The sequence below is a fragment of the Physella acuta genome, unplaced genomic scaffold (genome assembly GCF_028476545.2).
Source record: "Physella acuta isolate Inbredline_101_S28 unplaced genomic scaffold, ASM2847654v3 ptg000900l, whole genome shotgun sequence".
Classification (NCBI taxonomy): domain Eukaryota; kingdom Metazoa; phylum Mollusca; class Gastropoda; family Physidae; genus Physella; species Physella acuta.
Window position 1 is genome coordinate 362501 of NW_026732417.1, and position 25730 is coordinate 388230.

Sequence of the window (25730 nt, forward strand, 5' to 3'; positions counted from 1 at the left end):
ATGTGTGTGGTTAAGGTTGATTTATAAAATGCAGCATTATGTTAGGTTTTGGGTTAGGGTGTTTAAAACCACAATTCTATCAACTCAAAGGCATACATTCATAGTTAGCCTGTAGAAAATTACCCGCCATGTTTTCTCAACATAGAGTACAATGCTAGGGGATTATATGCTTATAATTTGTATAGAGGTATAATTAGGATGTTTTTGTAAGACGCCGAATGTCATGTTTTTGTTCACCATGTCATAACACAGATAGCATGCTGGGAAACAGACATGACATGAGTCACTGTGTCAGACGTGACCGGGGGGGGGGGGGGGAAGAATGGCAGACAATATTAATGTCTGCAAATGGAGGTTTTAATAATAAAATAAGCTCTCTTTATGAAGCTTAACGCTCGTTTGTTTTAATATAAGCATATGTGCATACTTCTGTATGTGGTGGGTTTTAATAAAAGCGTATGTGTATGTTACTGGATAAGGTGGGTCTAAATATATATGCGTATGTTTGTTACTGTATAAGGTGGGTTTTATTTTTTTTAATGATTGCCAAGTAAGGTTAATTTTAGTTGCCATGGAAACCAGGTCACTGGGCGTTATAAAAATGTTAATGACCCACATGTGTTTACTGGGCTAAAGTTAGCTAATATAAATGTGTCACTTTTATTAACCATTGTGATATAGCCCTAACCCTAACTTTGTATTGGTAATGTTGACCCCCCCTCCTCTGTACGCTGTGTAGGACTTCATCGCTTCACTTTTACTTATACCCGTCAAAAACCTCTTCGTTAAAGTTCTCTAATAATTAAACCTTCAGTCCGGGGACTGGAACTTTACTTTGTGAAATGATGTGTGACGGTGAAAGTTTAACAGATGAATGGAGCACATGAACTGAATCGACGAAATACTACACAGATGAATTGAATAAAGGAGGGGGTGGGGAGTATTTCAGGACCACTCCCTTCAATGTATTCAATTATATGAAACATATCAACACAGGCCTAGCGAATTAAAGCCTTTTAAGTGAGGTGGATTATAGAGCAAACTATTCATTCATTATGTCTGAATTACCAACCCATTTAGACCATGTGTATGTAATATCTATGTGTATCTATGTATGTGACATAGGCACATATCCATTAAAGATCTAGTTAATTTATTCATTTATCCACTATGTATGAATAATTCAGTAAATATCTATCGACGATAACGTAGGTATTGTATAGTAACCAATTAAGTGAGCGACTTACCAATCAACAGTATAATCCACAACAGCCTCATATCCATCGATTATCCAGAATAAATTTCCTTTTCATTAGCCGGTCAGCTAATTATGCTAATTGTAATCCAACATTAAAATATCACAGTTTTAGCGAACACTTGGGTAACATTTCACTACAGTTAATTAAAACAAATCAATTTTAAACCAGGAATATTACAGACTGAACCGTCCTTAAGCTACACATTAAATATTCACACAAATAAGCCTTTAAGCTAGGCTCATCTTTGGTAGATAAAATCGCTTGGAAAAACCCGTTCGACACAAATACTTTACGTATATATTAAAACCTATTTACGATTTCAAAACAGCGTTAACAATTCACATTCGTATATATGAATAAAGATGTGAAAACGAGTGCTTGTAATCCTAAGCAAGTTTGTCCTTTGAATGAAATAGATTTGGACTTGTAGAGCTGAAGTCACTTCGCACAAAAAAGTTATCACAAGACGCCTACACGGTAGATATATATCACACGTCAATTACACAGTACATGAAGTGGTCAGCGCAAGTGGACTGAGCAAGCTAAGCGAGTTGGGGTTATCCTACACAGCTCATGGTTAAAGTCAACACTCCGAGTGACCACAACTGACGCATAGCCTCGTTCTGAACCCGTGTCACCAATGGCAACTGACACCTACATAATATCAGCTTATCCAAACACGTCACCCAGCGGCCGGAGGGGCTGGGGGGTGGGGGGCGGTGTTTGTCAACAATGGAGGGAAACATCAAAAGGTGAAATGACCACTTGTGGTCACGGTTGAACGCGCACCACCCCGGTTGACCAAACACGGCACAATGACCCATTACGACGTGTTAGGGTACATCTTTGTCAACACACACCCACTTTCGTCCCCGCGCTTTTGTCCGCGGTAATCCGAACAAAGTGGTCATCTACATCAATAGACCCCCCAGCTTTTGAACACAGAAGAAAATATTAACGAGAGCGTCCAAAACACCGCGAGGAGATTCAACCACAACACCGCGGGAACAAATCCAAGTTAGGACTAAGTGTTAACAAAATTATTTTCTTTAATCAACCAACCACGGGTAAGGGGGGGGGGGGGTTACCTCTTCTCTTTACTCAACAAACATCAGAGTTGGTGAAGATTTGTCTCCCTTGTCACGATTATCTCCCCCTTAATCCTTTGACACCTGTTTAAATGCCTGATACCACGACATAATCCGGAAAAAAAAAACGAAGTCGGACTTCTCGCCCGGACTTAGCTGACCAACCCGAAAAAAAAACAGTCGCAGGCATCTTTTTTGGCCGCTTGCAAATTTACACAACAATTAAAACCGTTAGCGCGAACGTTGGAAAACAAACAGGCAGTGTTTAAATGAGCGTCGACCTACAAGCGAAAACACGCCCCTTAATCTCTCTCCAGCAGTTGACCACGAACTCATCTTTGTTTCACCCAACTAGAGACCTCACAAAGCGATAAATACAAAGCCAAGTGTCTCGATACACCACGGTTCATCACACAACTACAGTGTGATCAATTGGTGATACAACACAATATAATAATCCACGATAATGGGAGAATGCTCACTTGATGAAAATGTCGAATGTCGAATAAAACAACATCAACATCATGAACTATAATAAATCCACGAATTAGAAACACGATATATATATATATATATATATATATATATATATATATATATATATATATATATATATATATATATATATATATATATATATAGTGGGAGAAAGCCACTTGTTAAAATGAATGTGTTTTAGCGCAAGAATAAAACAGCCATATCCAGAGCAGGAATTAATCAACGAATAAGAAACATAGTAAGAACAATATATATATATATATATATATATATATATATATATATATATATATATATATATATATATATATATATAATACACACAGTTCTCCAGTTGTGCCAAGTTCGTCTACTAACATACAACTATAATGTTGAATAACATACGAATGTAAAGCTTCACTACATGGTAGATGTAAATCCCACTCCACTCCCCACGCCAGAGACGGGACGGTCACCTTCACAGAATAACAGGCAGAGCATCGCCCTGGTGTGGTGGAGCTGCCACAGCGGTGTGGACCACACGGTGGAGCAGAGACTCGATATGACGTACGTATTCCATTTGTCACTTTCAGATAAGTCTAGACCTACGTCCCCTCGGCCTCGCTGGTTGGTTTGTGAGACGTACAGCGAGCGAGGGGTGGAGTGGCGGATTAGGGGCGTTAAGAATGGAACAGGTTTTTTTTTTTTGGCTGGGCTGGTGTTAACGGACATGAGGTGTCGCGTGCATTCCAGATTATGTCACGTCGACTATAGCACATAGGTAGGTGCCTGGTGCAGACGAGGGGTCGGGGTCGACGGAATTATCGATATACTTTTGTATGGGAAGTTTTAACTTTTAAGGCTGTGTGACTCGTGTATAATGAGATTTTTAACAGGGGAGTTCTGTCCCCTTCAACAGGAGAGTTCTGCCCCCTTTAACTGGAAAGTTTTTTCCCCCATTCAACAGGAGTTTTGTCCCCTTTAACAATGCAAGGGTTGCTTGAGAAGTCCCGTTTCCATTCGGTAATAAAGAAAATCTTAAGCAAAAAATATATATATATATATATATATATATATATATCACGGCTATGCCTTACACTGCTTTCTATGTCTATGCAACAAATCTCTACACGAACAGAATAAAATATGGTGTTTAAATTTAAGCGATCTCGCTCTTTTATAAGAATTTTACAAATATTTTATCAAGAAACTAAACAGAAAGCTAACCTGGATACATTCGACACGAAACTCCTCCGAAATATAAACAACACTTGTTAACTTAAATATTCTACTAAATATTTTTAACTGTATAATATCATTATTAAATATTATAACTCGCTTTAACCCCTACTAAAAGGTCATTTTGAACCGGTTTTTAAACTTGATTTTATGACACCGTAAAGACGAAATCAACTCTTCCACGAGCATTTATTGTCGGTACCGATATAAAATAAGTATATAGACTGTCATTTGATTGTAGCCTTCCCTCCCTTCCTCCCCCTCCCCCCCCACCAATTTATTTCATGTCCCCACGCCCCATGTCTGAACAAAAGCACTTATGTGACGTCACGACAACATACGGGGACGGTTCCGTGTGATAGAAGTGACCTAGCCGTCTCGCACACACACATACGCATAGACAAACACACACACTACTATGTTACCGTAGTCCTTTTAATAAACAGTTACACCGAGGTGGTGTAAAATACCGTCATCATCACAACCGAGGCGGCCACCAGTCGGCGAGGGTTGTAATCGACAACCTGCCGCAGGTAACAACCTGTCAGTCAATCACATGATCCAGTACACGGACACTGCATCAATCCTCGCGAGATCTCACATTTTAATCACACACATTAACCCACAAGCTTAGAATTATAAGGACAAATTATCGACAAAAATATACTTTATATATATATATATATATATATATATATATATATATATATATATATATATATATATATATATATATTCCTGTGCACGATCAACTTAACATGGTAATTAGCGAATGTAATTAGCACCATCGGTAATTAAGAGTAGACCACTAAACCACATCACGTGTCTGCCTATATATATATATATATATATATATATATATATATATATATATATATATATATATATATATATATATATATATATATATATATATATATATATATATATATATATATATATATATATATATGTATGTATATCACTGAATTAATACAAGAGTAAAACGAGATATCGTTAGCCGCATTAATCACCACACAACAGAAAAAGTTAGTCCCCATCCTGCACGAGTCTAAGACGAGGTTCCAACACCAGGCGAGGTTCTTTAAGCCACTGAAGGTACGTAACTCTGGCACCGGCCTCCAGAGACAAGGCCGCGTAATCCACGTCAACTGGTTTGTGCCTGTGACATTCTCTCCCCTGGTCGTATCTCCTTCTACCACACCACTTAACATCAACATTTTAGACCTTCATTTATTTTCCCATGGATGCCGAGGCCAAAACTAGGGGAGGTAGTCGCGGTGGGAAAACTACCCCTTCGTTGTGAAAAAAAAAAAAAAAACACCCACAAAACCAGGGTGATAAACGTAGAGGAGGGGCGGGGGTTTACGGGTATATTTAAACGACATAGAGAGAGAAAGAAAAAAAAAAACACGCGAAACAAAGAGAGAGAAAAAAAATTGCATAGCACCGAGGTCTAGAGATCTGGACTGGAAACTTGTCTCACACGAAGGATTGAAAAAAAAATTTGGAAACGTCTCGTTTCTAGGCCTGGTTGTGATATGGAAACTATGCCACGGTGAAGCGTACAGTAGTTGTAACTGGCTCAAGTATTTGAAACATAGAAACATAGAAATACCTACATTTTGGAGATTATATCGAACAGCTACATTTTCACATGTATATATATATATATATATATATATATATATATATATATATATATATATATATATATATATATATATATATATATATATATACTAATGCATATATGAATAATAAACTATATTCATACCTAGGTCTAATTTTACGTGGTTGCATTTTAGTACTTTGCACCGTACCGCGACTACATTATCAGCGATGTTCGAAATAACACCTGTTGTTTATGCACTCGTAAACAGTATCAAAAACCCGTAAAGATAAATTATTGCTGTGAGAAACACAGTTCAAAAAAAAAATTGCGAGTGGGGAATTTTTTTTCCCTCTCCTAATTTAGATGGGGCTTTTTGTGCTCCAGAAACACTGCCCCACCCCAGAATTTTTTTTTTTTTTTTTTTTTTTTTTAATTCTCAAACTAATGTGTCTAGATCAGAGTTGCACTAAGTTTTTTTTTCTTATAATCAAATGACTTTCTAGTGCTTGTTGATTCAGTTGTGTCGAATAGGAAAACGGAGCTGACCCACGCTTTTGAAAGGCGAGCGTTGGGTGGGGTGTGACGCAGCCACCACGTGAGGGCGAGGCGCGGCACGAGACCCAGCGCGAGGGCCACAAAGGCGCGGACGCCCGGGTGTGGCGATCAAAGTCTTACACGAGGAACATCAAACGGTGGGGGGGAAGAATAGGCGTGAGTACAAGTAGCGTGAGCGCACGTGCTTCTGGTCATGTGCTCAACAAGTCAAAACAAATTGTGACCGACATGAATCACATGTTTGACCACATGTTAGATAACTAGTTTATACAAGCTGTACCGATATATAAATATATGTATATGTATGTATATATATATATATATATATATATATATATATATATATATATATATATATATATATATACCGATATATAAATATATGTATATGTATGTATATATATATATACATATACACGTGTGCATAACCTATTATAAATCCAAAATTGTCTTAGGAATAAATAACTTTAAATAAGTATTATTCATACTATAATAATTATTATCGAACTGAAAAGTAGGACTATATATATATTGTAAATAATGCAATGGCTAGCATGTTTTAATTTTTCGTTTTATAGCTTTATATTTGCCATGTCTAGCTTTTTGTTATGCAGCTAAAATTGCTTTAAGAATATTTTTTTTTATTAAGAACAACAAGCCAGATCTTAATATAGTGCTTGAATTAAGAGTTATCATTCGTGCTCCCCCCTATCGTAAAGTTCATCAGTTAAAACTGACCTGTACGCATGGCAGTTTATGATTTAAGGACTGAAATACACACACACACACACACACACACACACACACACACATATATATATATATATATATATATGAAATTGCGTCACAGAAACAACAAAGAGCTGCAGCAAGTACTACACGGTCCATGCTGTCACTTAAGTACGAGACGAGCGGAGCGCTTATTGCGATAACTACGGCCATCTCTACAACTTCCTGTCCCCACTACGATTTGGTACCATCGTCCAAATTAGCCAATTTCACCACCATCCTATCCCCAGACTAGGGGGGAGGGGACGAGACGGGGGACGGGGGACGACAGTCAAAACTAGATCTAGGAGGGGAAAGGGAGAAAAAAAAACTAGAACACGCAAATTGTGAGGTCATGGAAAAGGTCGCAGGTCAACGTGTATATTTTGAAGAGTGTCATTGTTTATTTGGCAATTGACAGGAACAGTTCTGCTAAAAAAAAGACGAGCAGACGTTATTTACATAAACTCCAGACAAGGTCTACGTGTGCCCTGTATGATAAATATGGCGGTATAAAGTGTCAGAATATATTTCCTACACTACAGCATACACAATTTATTTTAAAAAAAAATTAAAGGCAGACAACAAATTTTGTCCCAACTAATCCGCTTGCCTCCCCTTGTGCAAGTTAGACAACCGACCATTGTTCTCGAGAGAATTTAATTTAAAAAAAAATAACCTCGGCTGGAACTGTATAGAACGTCTCAAGGTCCTTCTGCCATAACGTGTTTATTTCCTTTGTATTTCTACTAGCTGTTGCGCATCTAGCGATATTTGTATTCAGCCTTTTCTGTTCTAGACATTTTTGTCCGGGACGGGTCGGAGGGAAGAGACATAAAATTTTCGAGGGGAGTGGGGCGGACACTGGTTAAATACTCCGGATATATATATCATGCACGACTCGGCACTGAGAAGCACCGTGGCATGGTTCTAATGCTGTTCAAGCACTCTATAGCACAGTGGGATGTTTTGAATGCAGGTCTAAGCACTCTATAGCACCGTGGCATGTTTTGAATGTAGGTCTCAGCACTCTATAGCACCGTGGCATCTTTCGAATGCTGGTCTCAGCACTCTATAGCACCGTGGCACCCTTAGAATGAAGGTATCAGCACTCTATAGCACCGTGGCATGTTTTGAATGCGGGTCTCAGCACTCTATAGCACCGTGGCATCTTTCGAATGCGGGTCTCAGCACTCTATAGCACCGTGGCATCTTTCGAATGCTGGTCTCAGCACTCTATAGCACCGTGGCACCCTTAGTATGAAGGTCATGTGCCGAGCGTGGCAGAAATTAGAACGAAAGGGGACAGCACTCGCCTAAAAAAACCCAGATAACGTGCGCTATTAACAAAGAACACAACCTCTGCACAACGCGAAATATCACGGAAACTCCACACGAGTTAGAAATCTCGAAAAAAAAAGACGTGAAATTATTAGGCAAGTTAAAGGGAATTAATTTTTTTTTATCGCCTTTCGTTGAGATTTTGTTCTTGTGGAAAATGACAGATTTACTTAGCGATTATGTCCCCTAGTTTATCAACCGGCTTATCTTAACTATCATTAACTCACGCGAGTCAGTGAACGCGCAGGGTTGGGTTTTGGTTTTAATTAACACGTGGGGAGGGCATAGAGGGGTCATATGGACGACTCCCCCCCCCCACCTCACACCCTGCTGTGCGTAAGTTAGGATATATATTAAGCCGAATATGCCAAACACCCCCCCCCCCCCGCTTGCCTGTGGTGTACGAATAGACCTAGACAGCTAGCGCCATGTCAAGGAAAAAGATGATGTTTCCCTGTGTCAAAAAAAAAAAATACAACCCTGGCGACTGTTAGGTAAATTAACGTGGCGATTAAATGGCCTAATTAACTGGCTGGACTGTAATAATTTAATCCTTCTCCGGCGCGCCATAACTTTAATTAGAATCACGAGTCGGAAAGTTTTAAGCAGCGTACTCACTGCCCGTCAAAGGGACTTCATGTGTTATGGGACTTGGCTGAGAGGGTTATTGGACTTTGCTTGAGAGTTAATGCCCCTGATCCGACCACGGCCCATTACACCCTTGCTGATCTGGTTGACGCACGTCGGGCACATTATCTCCCTTGTTGGACAATTTTGTAACCCCACTTGGGGAAATTGTTATTCAATTTTGTAACTTCGTCACAACTGTCCTTATCACAGGAAGTGGGGAAGCCATTTTATAAATTATTTTGGTCCAAATACGACTATTATTTTATATTATTATTATTATTATTATTGTTGTTATTGTTATTATTATTATTATTATTATTATTATTATTATTATTATTATTATTATTATTATTATTATTATTATTATTATTATTATTATTATTATTATTAGGCCCTATTATTATTATTAGGCCCTATTATTATTATTATTATTATTATTATTATTATTGTTATAATTATTATTATTATTATTATTATTATTATTATTATTATTATTATTATTATTATTATTATTATTATTATTATTATTATTATTATTATTATTATTATTATTATTATATCAGTAATAATGATAATAGATAATAATAATCCAAAACAAAAAATAATACAACACCTTTCATTCAGACATTATAAAGGAAGGAGAAGTAGAGTTTCTATTTAGTGACTTTGTCAAACCAGTATTAAAATAAAGTATGGGCTATATTTATTTTAGATTAAAACTACTTTGTTCGTAAAAACCCATGATATTTGACAAGCTACTAAGGTAATTTTAAAAATTTAAAAAAAAAAAAAAAAGGAAATCTTCCAGTTCAAGATTATCAGAAATAGTAATTTGTCTGGAATCGAGATGGAACCGAGGGCGGTTCCAGAAGTTGTAAGTGTTGACACCCTTCCAAGTCAGACGAAATGTGGCTGCTCATTAGTCCTGTGTACGTTTGCCAAAAAAAAAATTTAGAAAAAAAAATGCACGCAACTTTTGAAATGAACACACCATCACACACAGACACACACAGACACACACACTCTCATGCATAGACACACATACAAATAATTCTCTGACACACACACACACACACACACACACATATATATATATATATATATATATATATATATATATATATATATATATATATATATATATATATATATATATATATATATATATATGTGTGTGTGTGTGTGTGTATATTAAGCGCACCTTTTGACACATCGCAACTTAGGCCGTGGCACCCCCCACTCACGCGCACATATTTTCACGCGCCCGCCGTGCGGTGTTCAATGGATGCTGTCAATGTCTGCAGACGTGTAGACTCCGGTTGTAATTGTTTCCATTTGTCAGGATTCGAAATAAAAAAAAAAAACCTCGTAAATAACAGCACATCAATAGGAGGGTTAAAAAAATAGGGGAGGGGGAGGGGGGCTTCCACACAATTACGTCACAGTTTGGATAAACATCCGTCATGTGCAGTGTGACGTGTGTGTATGTGGGGGTGGGGGGGTGGGGGGGGGGGTGAGATACAGGATATGGGCTTTTAGTGAGCGGATATGTCTAGAGCCTTTACCTCTTTCTGATGGAATATTTTTAAAGGTGACAGGACAAATTATCTCAGGCAAAATATCCCGTGGGCAAATTATCTCAGGACAAATGGTCTCAAGACAAAATAGGCCTATCTCAGACAAAATATATCACGGACAAATTATCATAGGAAAAAATATCATAGACAAAATATCTCACGGCTAAATATTTATAGTATTTAGGATGAGCTTAGTCGATTAGAACATTGTTTTTAATTATATGACTGTTATTTACTATTGTCATGGAACCTTTTAAAATTGTAAACACGAAGTTCTCTTATGTCGACCTATGTCGTGTTTGTAATCGACTAATGTTGTGTGTTAAACTGTCGATCTGTCATGTATTAGTAACAACCAATCCAGGAGCGCCCAACATCGCTGATCTTTTCAACTGTGTGTCGCGTGACCACGCGGATTAACACATCAATAATAAAAAAGTAGTTCCAAAAAATATTAGGAAAAAAAAATCAGCGCGCGCCGATGGAAAAAAAATTAAAATTCATTTCTTTAAGTATGAGTCCAGATGGAAAAATTTTCCAATTTCCAACATGACATTTCATCTCCATGACATCAGTACAGCTCAACAGTTTTTTCCCCACCCCGCATTCGGGTTATTGCGATATGCCTAATAACCTGCCAACATGCATAATGTCCCTGCTTTGGCTATCCGGCGGGATGCTGCGCACGGGTAAATGAAAGTTCTATTAAAACGTTTGAGGGCGACCGACACGCCTTTTCATGCGATGCATCCGAGTTTCTTTAACCTCGCCTCTCGATGTTTGTAAATACGGGGGAAAGGGAATTAACCAATTGTACATCGAGGTTAAGGGAGTTAACTATGTGTACACCCAGGTTAAAGAAGTTACGTGCTGTTGGTTGGAAGGGGGGGGTGAATGTGTTACCAACATGCGATATAACTGATGGACACATACAGTCAAGCAAAGTTAAACGTAGTCAAGATCTGAGACTTAAAAAAAAAAACACTGCGTCATTTCAAAGTCGGATGGATTCTATATTTAATGAGATACAGGGAAATACAGCAAGAAAAATAAATTGAGAAATAAAATTCGATGAATAGAAGGTCATTTCCGGGTCATTTAAATACATGTGGGTAAGTAGTGGTTTTTAGCATTAATTTTTAAAAACTTTTAACTAGACATCAGATTGAGGTCATAACAAAGTCACAGACAAATAAAAAGTTTAGGAATATCAGTTAAATGGGATTAACGGTTAAGTAGATTTTGGCGGTAGTACTGTCAGACAACATCGACACGATACAGTAAAGTCGCGCTGTGATTTTTTAAGCGAGCAGAAAAAGAAATATAGAGATTTAAAAAAAAAAACAGGGAGCACAATCTTTCAGAAGGGACAAAAGCTCTCGACCTCTGCCTGGGGTATATCCACGAATATCCATAAATATCCATTTAGCGGCGTAGTTGGACGCGTCTCCGACTTCCGCGAATACCAACATTCCGGCACGATTATTGTTACCGGAAGAATGTAGTCCGATGCCGGTGACGATTTCCACCTGAAAGATGATTTTTTTTTTCACCTTTACAATTCCAACAAGATGGAAGAAGACCTCTGATAGCTATACAGACGGTCAGGGCAGAGGGGAGGGGGGTGGCTTAGTCCTGGCATGGGAATGAGGTCAGCGATTTTGGTCCGTAATGGCCGTAACAAAGCCTGCAGTATTTTAATTCAACATCCCCCCCCCACCTCTCTCTCGTTTTCTACCCTTTTCCAATGAGGATTCTTCTATTAACGGGCGTTTTTCTGTTTCATTGTAAAGAGAGGGGGGGGGGGGGGGGGGGAGTGTGGGGAAGGGGGGGGGGTCAGACCCCGGGATTGGGGACAGTGACCGAGGGTCTTCGTCCGATTGAAAGGCGATACCGGGTGCGGGGGTGTGTCCGTCTGACAATTGATGACTTCCTGTCCACACGGTGTCTACTGTAAGCCGCCTGCTCGTGCGGGGTGCTGTAAAACACGCGCCCTGCAGCCTGTTGCTGATTACACTCATAGTAAAGGTTAGGTTTTGTATAGTCAGGTTTAGGGTTTTGTATAATCAGGATTAGGGTTTTTATAGTTAAGGTTAGGTTTTGTATAGTCAGGATTAGGGTTTTATAGTCAGGGTTAGGTTTTGTATAGTCAGGATTAGGGTTTTATAGTCAGGGTTAGGTTTTGTATAGTCAGGATTAGGGTTTTATAGTTCGGATTAGGGTTTCATAGTCAGGATTAGGATTTTTATAGTTAAAGATAGGGTTTTTATAGTCAGATTTAGGGTTTTTATGGTCATGGTTAGGGTATTTATAGTAAGTGTTAGTGTTTTAATAGTAATTTAGAAAATAGGCTTATCATCTAATATATGTAAAAATAAAATAGCCGATAATATAATTATAATTTGACTTAGTTAGAAATAGGTTTAATTTTCCAATTTTTTAAAAATTAAAAATCCATTTATTGAAATAAATATTTGAAAATACAATGATTGCGAAGAACACCAATGAGACTAGTGCATCAAAACGAAATTAAAAATAATATATGATTGCTATATGTTTTTAAAATTACCGTTTTCTGATTTTCTATAATAGTGTATTATATTATATTTTCAACTTCAACCTTCTAGATTCTACAATGTAGTGATGGCCAAAGCTAATTATTACAGAATTTGAAGATAAAAAAAACCACCCCACTTTGCTTTAGTATAGGAAAATGCGGAGGAAAAGGTAAAAAACTTAAATGCAGTTAAATTATCTCCCTTGTGTTTATAAACTTCAAACGTCGACAGCCAGATAAGGACATTAAAAGTATCGACAACAACACCCTGATACAATGTGAGACTGTATTTTTTTATCCCTTTCTTCATTTATTATGTTCGAATGAAAAAAAAAAGTTTGATTCCGTTAAAAAAATGTTGTTTAGTTAAGGAGAGTGGCCTGAAAAGACGGAATTGTGAAAAACGACAAAATGACAAGCAAATGACAAGTAGCCTCCTCTCTTGTTTACTGCCCGATCGCCACACGCCAAAAGCTTGGGGGGGGGGGGGGGGGGGACACGTCACGATTTATAGCTCGCACCCATAACAATAATGAAACAGAAAAATAACAATTTTTTTTTTACAAAAAGCAAAAAGATTACATTTTTTTTTTGCTTAATTTAAAAAAATAACGCCAACCCCAAACAGATTTAGTTGAAAAATTTAGAAGGCGGTTCATAAATTTAAAAAGACAAATGAAATACAATTCGTAAAACGTTAATATGCGAATGTGACAACTCTTTGTTACAATTCCCATCCTCCCCCCCCCCCACTCCACCATCAAACGTCTCCTATGTAGAGTACAGACGCGAAACAATCGCTAACCCTAACCCTAAGTCTTATCCTAAACTATAAATTCCAGAGACTTAAATTCGGGCACCAACAAAAACCGCGGACATGTTTAAATAAGAAAGTTGTATACAGTTTTAAGGAATTGCTAAATATTGTTCAAATGGTTGCAATGGCTTTTGTAAAACTGTTTAAAAAATAAAAAAAAAATAGAATTTTCACTAAATAGCTTAACAAAGTCTTAAGTGAAAAAAATATTGTGAAATCTACAGCCGACAAAACAGTTGGATACCCCAACCAAGGGAAGGCGTTTGAAATATATTGACACGGTCCAAAACATACATCTGGACACGGTGTAATGGATCAATATTTAATGTTTTTATCTTGTCTTGTTCCCTCAGTCCGAAAAGTTAATTACAATTCTTACAGCGCGCCGCCCCGCGCGTCAAATTAAATATTATTAGCGGACACAAAGGTCATCGTCGCCGGATGACCTACGATCTCGCGGCCGATCTGGTGCGCCGGCGCGAAGACAATGGCAAGGTGTCATCTTTGCAAGGAAGACAAACTGGCAACAAAATGGACACCAGCTGACCAATATTTGTCCAGTAAACTGGCCAGTCGCGGACGGTAACTTCTCACAAGGAAGCGAACATCACTCAGGCGGAGTCATCAAACATCAAGGGTTTCATATAATACTAGTCGTTTTTACCCGGAGAAAAGAAAAAAATACGGGCAAAAAAAAAATTAATAAAACTAAATAAAAAATAAAAAAAGATAATATAAAAATAAAGATGCAACTAATAAAAAAATCTAAGGGTTTAGATTTTAAAAATATTACACCAAGTATAGCATCACCACCCAATATAGGTCAACAATAAAAGCTTTTCCGCAAAAAAAAAAGTTTTCATTTTGTTATATCTGTATATAGGCCACCTTCAATAACACCAGCAGTGAAAATATTGTCAAACATAGACACTACACACACGACCCATAACACTGACACACTCGAACAACAACATTGACACACCCGACCCATAACATTGACACCGACCCATAACATAGACGTCCCGAACCAAACAGCTAAAAAAAATAAACCAAACCCTGTAAAAGCAAGTCACCCGTATAAAACGACAGCCCCGCATCAATACGTCGGGCCTGGGTGTCCCGTCAGAGAGTTTTGCATGGGGAACAATTAGCAGGCCAGTGTCACACAGGGCGACTAAGCTTTTTACTTTTGGCCTATTCTTGGTGCCAGACACTCGTCTATACAGACGGGGACTACTTTGCATATCTAAGCCTAGTTTGGCAAGTGTTGTCGGATTTGTTCACACAAACACACTCACTCAGACATATACACGTACACACACATACGCACGAAAAAGTAAAACTTTGTTGAGGGCAAGAAATAAAATAAATTTTATATATATATATATATATATATATATATACACACATTATATATATATATATATATATATATATATATATATATATATATATATATATATATATAGTATATATATAGTATATATATATATATATATATATATATATATATATATATATATATATATATATATATATATATATATATATATATATATATATATATATATATATATATATATATAGTATATATATAGTATATATATATATATATATATATATATATATATATATATATATATCGAGATATATCGATATTGTGTGTAACGAATAAATACATATAGCATATTATAGAGGCTACAAATTTGGCCTATTCGTTCTTGTATATAATAACTACCCTATAACGTATCCTTGTTGTTTGGCCGCGACAAAGGACTTGTACAAGTCGTGTGATAAAGCCTAGGACTGGAGAGCCAGCAATCGAGGACAACTCGAGGGCTGCCACACAAAAGAGTAAGCGAGGCTGAACCTCCACTTGGAATTTTTTTTTTTACGGGGTACGACTCCAACAAAAGGGGACACTCGGACCAGAATAATACAGCTAGCCTTGAATAATTTTTTTTTGTAATACAAGTCTTATGGTATTCCGGAAATGGTTTCAACTCTTAAAAAAAAATTCGGACATACCGCTAAACGTGTTGATAGGTTTAACTTGGTAGTGTGAAATTTATTTATAGAAGAGGCAAATACGATATTGATTTATTAAAAAGATCAAGTGAAATAAGATATGAACATATTCAGTTCAACTTTAGGAAATCAAACGGCGTTGATTGTTTAAATTTAGTACAATAAGTTTAACTTTATATCTCATTCAGCGATTTATATTGCAGTTGGTCAACGCTTACAACTGATCGTGAATTCTTTTTACATTTATTATAATGTGTTGCCTAAGTGGAAAATATAATTTGCCATTTAATTAAACAATCTTAGACTAACACTAGTATTTCGTGTTTTAAACGGCAAACAATTCCAATATAAAAAGCAATACAATTTACGTTGATAAGAAATTTTATTGAGTTTTTAGGCTATGCTAAAAAATATCTTTAAAATATCCCCCCCCCCCACCAGTAAACCTTAGACAACTAGACCATTAGTTTGTGTATTGAAGCATCGTCTACAAGTTTGTGTGTGGGTAAGCGGTGTAGCCTCTTTCATAGGCAGCCCGAGCGTTTCACGAGTGCCAATATTTGCTCGGTGGTTGTAGCCCCAGCACGTGACGTAGATAAGACGAGGTTGGCGGACGGCAGGCCCGGTATAGAACATGGAGTAGAACATCGGCGGTGTGTTGACATAGAACTAATTTACCACTGATGGCCCGGGTAACAAATGAATGGGTAGATCAACGCGGAGGTTTATCTCGATTTTTTTCCTATTTTTTAAACATCAGACAAGTCGGTCTTCCATACATTGTAGTAAGTCATTTAAATTGCCCCCTTTCTGCTTATCTATCTTATTTTATTGCGAATTTTTAAACACTGGCCACGTCGGTTTTTCATAATTTATAGTTACGTTTTTAAATAGGCCAAAGGATTCTCCTTACATTGGTCAAATCGGCTTTCCATACTTTAAATTAAATTGAAATTTTATTTCTTCAGAGCGATTGCTGACCAAATCGGCTTTCCATATTTGCATTGAAATTAATTTCTTCACCGTGACCACATCGGCTTTCCATATTTTAATTGAAATTAGTTTATTCACTTCGGTGACCACATCGGTATACCATACTTTAAAAACATTTTTAGCAACCAATCGTAAACCAATCCCCTTGCTATGAAAACAGCCCGGACAAAAAAACCGTTGACTTATGATCGCATGTCAGTGGTCACATGACACACCTAGCTGTGCCTGGTAATGAAGTCCTCAGGTAATTATCGTTCACACAATCGCGCTTTTGTCCCCCCCCCCCCTCCCTCCCCTTTTCCCCCCAACAATATGACAATGGATGTGTTATTCTGTTTATTTGAGACTACTTTCTAAGGATTATCGATGTGTTAAGCCACGTACACTCGCAACGAGTAATCCCGTGTTCATTTTCAAGCAACCGATGATTGTTCATTTTTTTCCCCCATTCCAACGCATTGAACGTTGAATGGTTAAACTCATTACTGGTAGCCACACCAGTTCCATTTTTCTATACATCATCCTACCCTCACCACAAATGTACACCACCCCACACCATGTATCTCAGAGAATTACCCCGATTTACCAGCTATTACTAGTTATCATCAGTTACCTTAAGTTTCGAATACGCTTTTACTTATGCCGCCTAAATCTACCAAAGGTAACTAAGAACTACCAAAAGGTATCTAAAGTAACCACAGTAAGTTTGAGATATCAGGATTTACCTTGCGTTACCTTTAATTACCAGTTACCAGTAATGATCCAGTGTTGTCTAGGGTTACCAAAAGATGTTACCAAGAGAAGTTACCAAGACATACCAAATTTTACCAAGACTGCCCTTGAGTTACCATTGTAAGTTACCCATGGTTAAAGTTACCCGAAGTTTAAGTACCCGATTACTAAGACTAGAGTTACCATTGTAAGTTACCCATGGTTAAAGTTACCCGAAGTTTAAGTACCCGATTACTAAGACTAGAGTTACCATTGTAAGTTACCCATGGTTAAAGTTACCCGAAGTTTAAGTACCCGATTACTAAGACTAGAGTTACCACAAGCTCCCGATAATTACCAAGAGTTACCTAAGGAACCCAGTTACCAATACGGGGGTGGGTGGGTGGGGGATGGGAGCGGATTGAGGAAGAGTGTGTATGTGTGTGTGGTGGGGGGGGGGGAGAAGGAGGTTACCTATATCGGAAGACACCTTGACTTGGATTTAGAACTCCAGCTGTTTATTTAAAAAACAAAACAAAAAACAAAAGAACGGTGGCAGCTATTTGCGCACTTCAGCATTATTCTGAATGAGCTTACGTGAGTTGAGTGTGAGTCATGCGCAATCAGTACCCCCCTCCCCCCACCCCCCACCCTACAACATGCCAGTGTATAGTAGTAGCAAGTGGCTGCAAGGTAAGAGAGTGTGTGTGTGTGGGGGGGGGGGGGAGGCAATACATGTTTGCATGTTCTAGAGATAAAGGGGGGGGGACTTGGCATGTATTTCATTTGTGTTTAAAGACTCAAGCATATAGGGGAAGACTCTGTGTGTGTGTGGGGAGGGGAGTGGTGAATGCAATGTTGTAGGTGGTTCTTCTTCTTTTTTTTTTTTTAAATCGTAAACTTACTTCATCTACAATGCATGTGGTAAAGGAAAATAATGCAGAGACAATATGTTCTAAGTAGTAAATTTAGAACAAAAAAAAAGTAGTAGCAGGGGCAAAAAACAGGAGTAGAAAAAATAAACTGTGCAAAAAGGTAAATCTACCCTTGTCTGAATGATTCACGGGTACCGGGTTGTGTGTGTGTAGCACATCCACCCACGCGCGTACCAGTAATAACCGCTCACCAGCTCGTAATTAACACGGGACGAGATAAATTATTTCCCTTAGAGTAAGTCCGAAACTGGTTATGCCCTTGATTCGCCGGTAGAAAGCCACCCCCCCCCCTTCTGGGCAGGTTAAAAATAAACGAACTACAAAATATTTTGAATTTTTGGCCGCTCAGGATACTTAACATACAAATTATTATTTGTAGCATAATTTATACACGTTACTATTAAACGTGGAGGTATTATAATGTTATAACATACACGCAAGCCAATATATCCAAATAAAAGCGTAACAATTGATAAAGCTCAAGACAGGAAAATAAGTCTAATTTACATTGTTCGATCATAATATAACATTGTTTATTCTTGATGTAACATGTGTTATACTGTTTTGTCTTAAAATTTTAAAGTAGGTCAAATCAGTACGCGTAACTCTATTGTCGATAAATACAAAGGGAGATAATAGACTGTTACGAAACAATCAAAGTAATAATTTAAGTACAGGGTTCGTACTGCTTTTTGAAAATGAAATTCCAGACTTTTTCCAGACATTTTCCAGACTTTTTTGGAAAAATTCCAGACTTTAGACAGATAATGTGTTAGCGAATAATTTTTTAAAATGATGCACTATTTGTACTGTCATTATAATTACTTATACTAAATTGACATTTATTTTAGGCTATATTCACAGTGAACTTTCTCTAGCCAAATTGACAAAAAAACATTTTTTCTAAGTTTGCCTACTCCACCCTACCTAAAATTTTAACAATTAAAATAATTGATTAAAATGATGCAACTATTTTGTTTCCAACATTAGACTTATGTAATCTGTTCCTGATCTAATTGCTTATGTTTTCAATTAAACTATCATTAAAATGGTATTGCATAATAGTGAGAGTTAATTACTATAAAGAATAATAATGTAATGTATTAATTTAGGTCTGCTCTTGTTAAGTAGCCTAAATAAATATAGGTTACTTGTAAAAAAAAATGTAGAGCAAAAAAAAAAAAAAATCATTCACTGTTTGTGCTTATAGACAGTAAATATGAGTAATAGCTGAGAAACGGGTCTGCAATATAAAAAAAAGTTGCCGGTATCCTTCTTCCCCTTCCCCCCCCCCCCCCCCCCCCCCCACATACACGACACGGTGAAGGGGTCACTGTGAGGTCATAGTAGTCTAGACTTCAGTATGCCTGTTTAATACGTCATAACATGAACTGTGCTGTGACTTATACCCCCTCCCCCACCTTACTTACCAAGCGGTACCAACTACGCACTTGGGGTCACGGTGAGTTCACACAAAGGACCGATGTTACAAGGAGGGGCGGGGTAGTCTAACTTTAATCGTCAGCATTTGCAAAGATTTCAAAAAACAGTTTAATGGAAGGTGAATTAAAATTAAAGGGGTCATCTATTTATGACGTACACATGGAGGGGGGAAGGGGTCAGAAGATTTTGTGATTACATTCTAAAACAAACATAAAACTTGTATCTTGTGAGTAGAAAGTAAAATTAAGACGACTGTGTTAGTGTTTTAAAAACCATCACAGCGTGTAAACAAAACACGGTATTTATATCTGCCCTAACATTATTATAAAACCCTCCTCCCGACTTTCCGGAGTGTGACGTCATTTATGGTCGACTCCTTAATAAAAAATAGTACCTCTTGGTTAAGCTGAAGCAAACAGAATTACAGGTATGAACCCAAGGAGGCCTTGCGACTTATTAATCTTATAAATGCTAATATTAATCCAAAGTAAGTGAACGCGTGTGGACAGAGGGCGGGGAGGGAGTGGGGAAAGGGGGGGGGGGTCTAAAATCCGAAAAATTGTTGTAATTCATAAATGGATGACGCCTTACAGACTGATACATTATATCTAAACTACCACTCACACATCTCTCCCATAACTTTTGTTATGACTGCCTGCATGCAACCTCAAACGATGAAAAAATAGCGGGTAAAATCAGAGCCTAACAATTCTGACGGCGATCATTCTTTCATTAAATGACAATTGTAAGTACTTGTAACACATTCACACGGTCAGTCGTGCCACAAAATATCTCTTCCCTCCCTTCCCCTCTTCTCCCAATGACGTAGTAATTGAGCATTTTTTTCTGCGAACCAGCGAAAAAACGTCACAACACAGTGTAAACCCGCGCGGTAGCGCGGGAAAAAAATTGGAGTAAATTCACTTAAAAATAGCAATTTTTTAAGTTGGAAAATATGGACTACGAAGTTTTGTTTCTAAAACTAGATTCCAGACTTTTTCCAGACTTTTAAAAAATCCTGCCCAAAAACTAGCGATTTTCCAGACTTTTTTAAGTCTTAAATTCACTTTTCGAAATTCAAGACTTTTTCCAGACTTTCCAGACTGCGTACGAACCCTGTAAGTATATTGTATTTTCGACTTGATTCATCAATAAAGCAGAAGAAGAAGAAATAATGTGTATTTTAGACTTTATTTATGGCGTAGAAGAACAGATGAGTATTAGGTTAAGAATGATTAAAGAAATTATGTATAGATAGATTGTATTAAGTAAAATATTCTCTACCCTTAAAACAAAAATATCAGAAAATACAGAGAGGACTAAAAGGTCGATAGATTAAGAGTAAGGTTTCTGATATTATTTTTATCAATAAAAGGTATGTTGTTATTGGCGATTGCTACAAATAACAGGTTCAAATGTGTGAGTGTATGAATGAGTGTGTATGTGTTGGGGGGGGGGTGTATCAGAATCATCCACACGTCGTCATTATGGTATGAGTGGGAGGAGTGTGTAGGAGAGGGTGTGTGCTGGCTAAGTGCGTATGTTGGATTATGTGTATGTTGATGGGTGTGTTCTAATGAATTGGCCTATACGTGAGAGGATGACTTGCGTTTTGATGAGTGTGTTTGTTGGTGTATATGTTGATGATTGTGTACACTGGTGGTGGGTTTGATGTGTATGTGTATGTTCGAGTGCGTGTGTGTGTGTGATGGTGCAGCCTACCTGTGGGACAGGTGCACTCGTAGTTGTAGGGCCCCGTCTTCCTGCAGGTTCCGTTGTTTTGACAGGGTGATGGGGTGCAGGGGATGTAAACATCCTCACAATGTGGGCCCGTGTACTCCTGGGCACACACACATCTGGGGAGTGGAAACATGAGAGATTTGTGGCGAGGTGGGAGGCGGATGGGTGGAGGGGAGGAGTGCAGGGGGGTACTTGGGAGTGCATGGTGAAGGGGAGGTAGAGGGTGAGGGTACGAGGGAGTGCGGGGGAGGTATAATGGTGAGGGAGGGGAGGGGTGGAGGGGAGATATGAGGGTGAGGGAGTGGAGGAGAGGGTACTTGGGAGGGGGAGGTACTAGGGAGTGGAGGGGAGGGGAGATGTGAGGGTAATAGGGAGTGGAGGAGAGGGTACTTGGGAGGGGAAGGTACTAGGGAGGGGAGGGGAGGGGAGATATGAGGGTGAGGGTACTAGGGAGTGGAGGGATGTATAAAAGTGAGGGTATGAGGGTGTGCATGGGTGGGAGAGGTAAAGGGTGAGGGTACTATGGGGTGCAGGGAATGCAAGGGTGAGGGTATTAGGGAGTGCAGGGGTAGAGGGGAGTAGTGGGGTGGCAATGATTAAAGTGATTTGGGATACATGGGAGGAGTGCACGGATAACAAGGGTGGAAGGGAAGAAAGTAACAAGGATTTGTAATGCAGGGAATGGGTGCGTTGGTGGCAGTGGTGGGAGATTGAGGGGGGGGGGGAAGAAGTGCTAGGGCGGATAAGGTGAAAATCAAAGTAAGGTTGAGTATACAGGGTGGACTTAACATGACAACAGTAAAGACAGAAGGCAAAAACGTAACACCGATGTCAATGTAAGAACGATGACAATGACACATGCTGTGTATATTAAATGCCAGAGTGGGGGAGGGGGGGGGCATCAAATGGAAATACGATGCTGTCAGTGTGCTGGTATAAAATTAAATACTTCACGTATCATTACCCACAAGATTCTGTGTCAATTTCGGGATTTCCCAAACATTCGGAGGGACTGTGCTAACCTTTCTTTCTCGATCATGAAACTAGTTTATGTGTTGCTTGTATAGGGTCTCTTGGGAATTTAGAATTTTCTTCTTTTGATCAATACCAAGTTATAAAAAGGTGTATTTACTTATTATTTATGTTGATCCTGATTAATATCAAATTATAATCGTGGGGGGGGGGGGAGGGGAGGAGTATTCATGATTTTGTTGTAGCTGTAATTGGGTCATTTAGTCTAGCTGTCCGTGGGATCCTACACAAAAAAAATATTGTGACGTCATTGCATGTCTGGGTGTGACCTATGACCCGCACAGCCTGAAACACATTAATTAACATGGCGCAGGAACATGCATGGGGACATTGTGTGGACGGCCAGCAGACACGGTGAGGTGATGGAAGCAGACAGCAGGACAGACAAATGGCGGGGCTTTTGCTGGGAGATTTATTAACAGCACAAACACACACGCCTATATATATATATATATATATATATATATATATATATATATATATATATATATATATATATATATATATATATATATATATATATATATATATATATATACATACGTATATATATATAGGCCTATATATATATACATATATATAAACATATATATATATATATATATATATATTATATATATATATATATATATATATATATAGGCCTGTATATAAAAGTAAAAGAGTGTTTTGAAATAATACGAAAAAAAAAGTGAATTGGAAAAGAGGAGACAAAAAATGACGCATAACAATAAGAAGAAACAAAAACTCACTCGTAGCTGCCGTATTTGTTTCGGCAGGTTCCTCGGTTCTTGCAGATCCTGGGATCCTCAGAGCACTCGTCCACGTCATCCATACACGTCACGCCCCGGTACCCGGCCAGGCAGGCGCAGACGAAGCCCGTGTCGTTTGGGAAACAGGTGCCACCGTTCCGGCACGGCTGGGAGGCGCAGTGGTCCTCTTGGCCGCACAGCTCACCTGGGGAGTCACAGATAATGTGGGTTTAGGTCATCGTAGGTTGACGTCATAGCGGCAGCTTTATGATGTCATGTTTATTACGTCACTATTGTAAGGTCACTTTTATTGCGTCATTTTTATTCCGTCACTTTTGTTACGCCAATTTTATAATGTCACTTTTATAATGTCACTGTCACTTTTATTACGTCACGATGATGTTTTTCCAACACGATAATTAAGTAATTTATGTTCCATCATGTTAAGTCTGTCGTGGGGTCAGGGTTAAGGTTAGGTTCAAGACAAGACAGGTCGGATGGTAGAGCGAATGCCTGCTAACTCGAAAGTCCGGAGTTCGGATCCCGGGCTAGGGTCTATAGAAGGACGTCGATGAGCCCACCAAGTCCACTGAGAATACCTGACTCTGTTTAGGGAAAGTAAGGTCGATCTGGTATTCAAGTGCTGATCACACTATCTCTTCATATGTCGAGGTCACAGAAACATAGTTACTCTACTTCATCTGCACTAAAGACCGCCAGGCTAGGAAAGTTACGTTCTTTACTTTTCAAGACAAGAACAAAGATTAAGGATTCCAAGAAATCCCCCCTCCCCCACTTCGATACGGCTCTGTCATAGAAGTAATGGTTATCTAACCTGTCATACCTATCTAAGACCCTACTACTCTAAACAAACAAAGGTCAAAGTGCAACATGAGTTATCTCCGTTTAGTGCCTCACAATAAACACACAACCAGGACGAGCCAATCGAAAAATGTACAATGGTACCACGTGACTTACCTCGGTATCCCACAATGCACCTGCACGTGAACTTGTCCAGGGTGTTCCCGATGATACACTTGCCGCCGTTGAGGCACGGGTTTCTTGAGCAGGCGCTTCGTTGGTCTACAAGGTCACAGATCTTACCCACAAAACCTGGGGGGGAAAGATCAGTTTGAGATCATCTTAATCTGAGAGATAAAAGATCTATTTGAAAACATCTTAATCTGGGGGATAAAAGATCTATTTTAAAATCTTAATCAGGGGGATAAAAGATCCATTTGAAAACATCTTAATCTGGGGGATGAAAAGATCCATTTGGAAACAATTTAATATGGAGGATAAAAGATCCGTTACGATCCATTTAAAACCATGCTAAAAATAAAATCTTGGAAAATAACCAAGTACTTTATTGTATATACAATAAAAACAAAGCTCTTTGTATTTTATTAGACTTTACTTAGGTTACAATATCCGTCTATCTATTTGTCTGTATGTCTGTTTGATGTAAATACTGTAATGTATTTTTGACACACATTTAATACAACTATTTATTTCAAAGTTTCTTAACACATACTTCACTGATGACAACGTAAGAATATCTAACTTTATGACGAACTAGTAATTAAAATATAATAGTTGGTAGTCCTTGAAATCTCTTGCATAATATAGTGACAATTATTTGAACTTACTCACGAAAGCCAGTTTGTTTTATTATTTTTTAAATTTTCAGTGCATTTAAAAGCTTAGTGTTATAAAGTTAAAAAAAAAAAAATTAAATTTAGACCCAGACATGGCAGACCGGAACTCACCGACTGGGCATGCGCACTGAGCCTTGGCCTCGCCGTTGACGTAATAGACGCTACATTTGCCGTCGTTCATACAGAAACTGTTCCTACACGGGCTGTCCTCCTCACAGTACTGGCCGATATAGTTCTCTCCACACCTGCAAGAGCACAGATTGTTCAATCATCAATCACACAGTCGTCAATCACACAATCATCAATCACACAATCATCAATCGATCATGGTCTAGGGAGCTCAATTTTGGTACTTGGTTTGGTTTTTATTTACGTCAGAAACGTATACATTTTAGTACTTGATATGGTTTTCATTTACCACAAAACGTATACATTTTATTACTTGATATAGTTTTCATTTGATTAGATATAAAGTATTGTTTCAACTCAAAAGGTAGACAAAGGTAAAGAATATA

General features: G+C 38.1%; 1 protein-coding gene across 1 annotated transcript in view; it reads right to left on the reverse strand.

Annotated features, from left to right (window-relative positions):
- Window positions 1-25452, reverse strand: part of LOC131953009 (neurogenic locus Notch protein) — a gene marked incomplete at its 5' end in the record, with an annotated part of 64215 nt that extends 38763 nt beyond the window's left edge. The window contains 4 exon segments of the mRNA XM_059315982.1: window positions 21756-21889; window positions 23558-23762; window positions 24536-24670; window positions 25327-25452. Of these exon segments, the coding sequence (XP_059171965.1) occupies window positions 21756-21889; window positions 23558-23762; window positions 24536-24670; window positions 25327-25452 (600 nt within the window).
- Window positions 25453-25730: the final 278 nt, after the last annotated feature.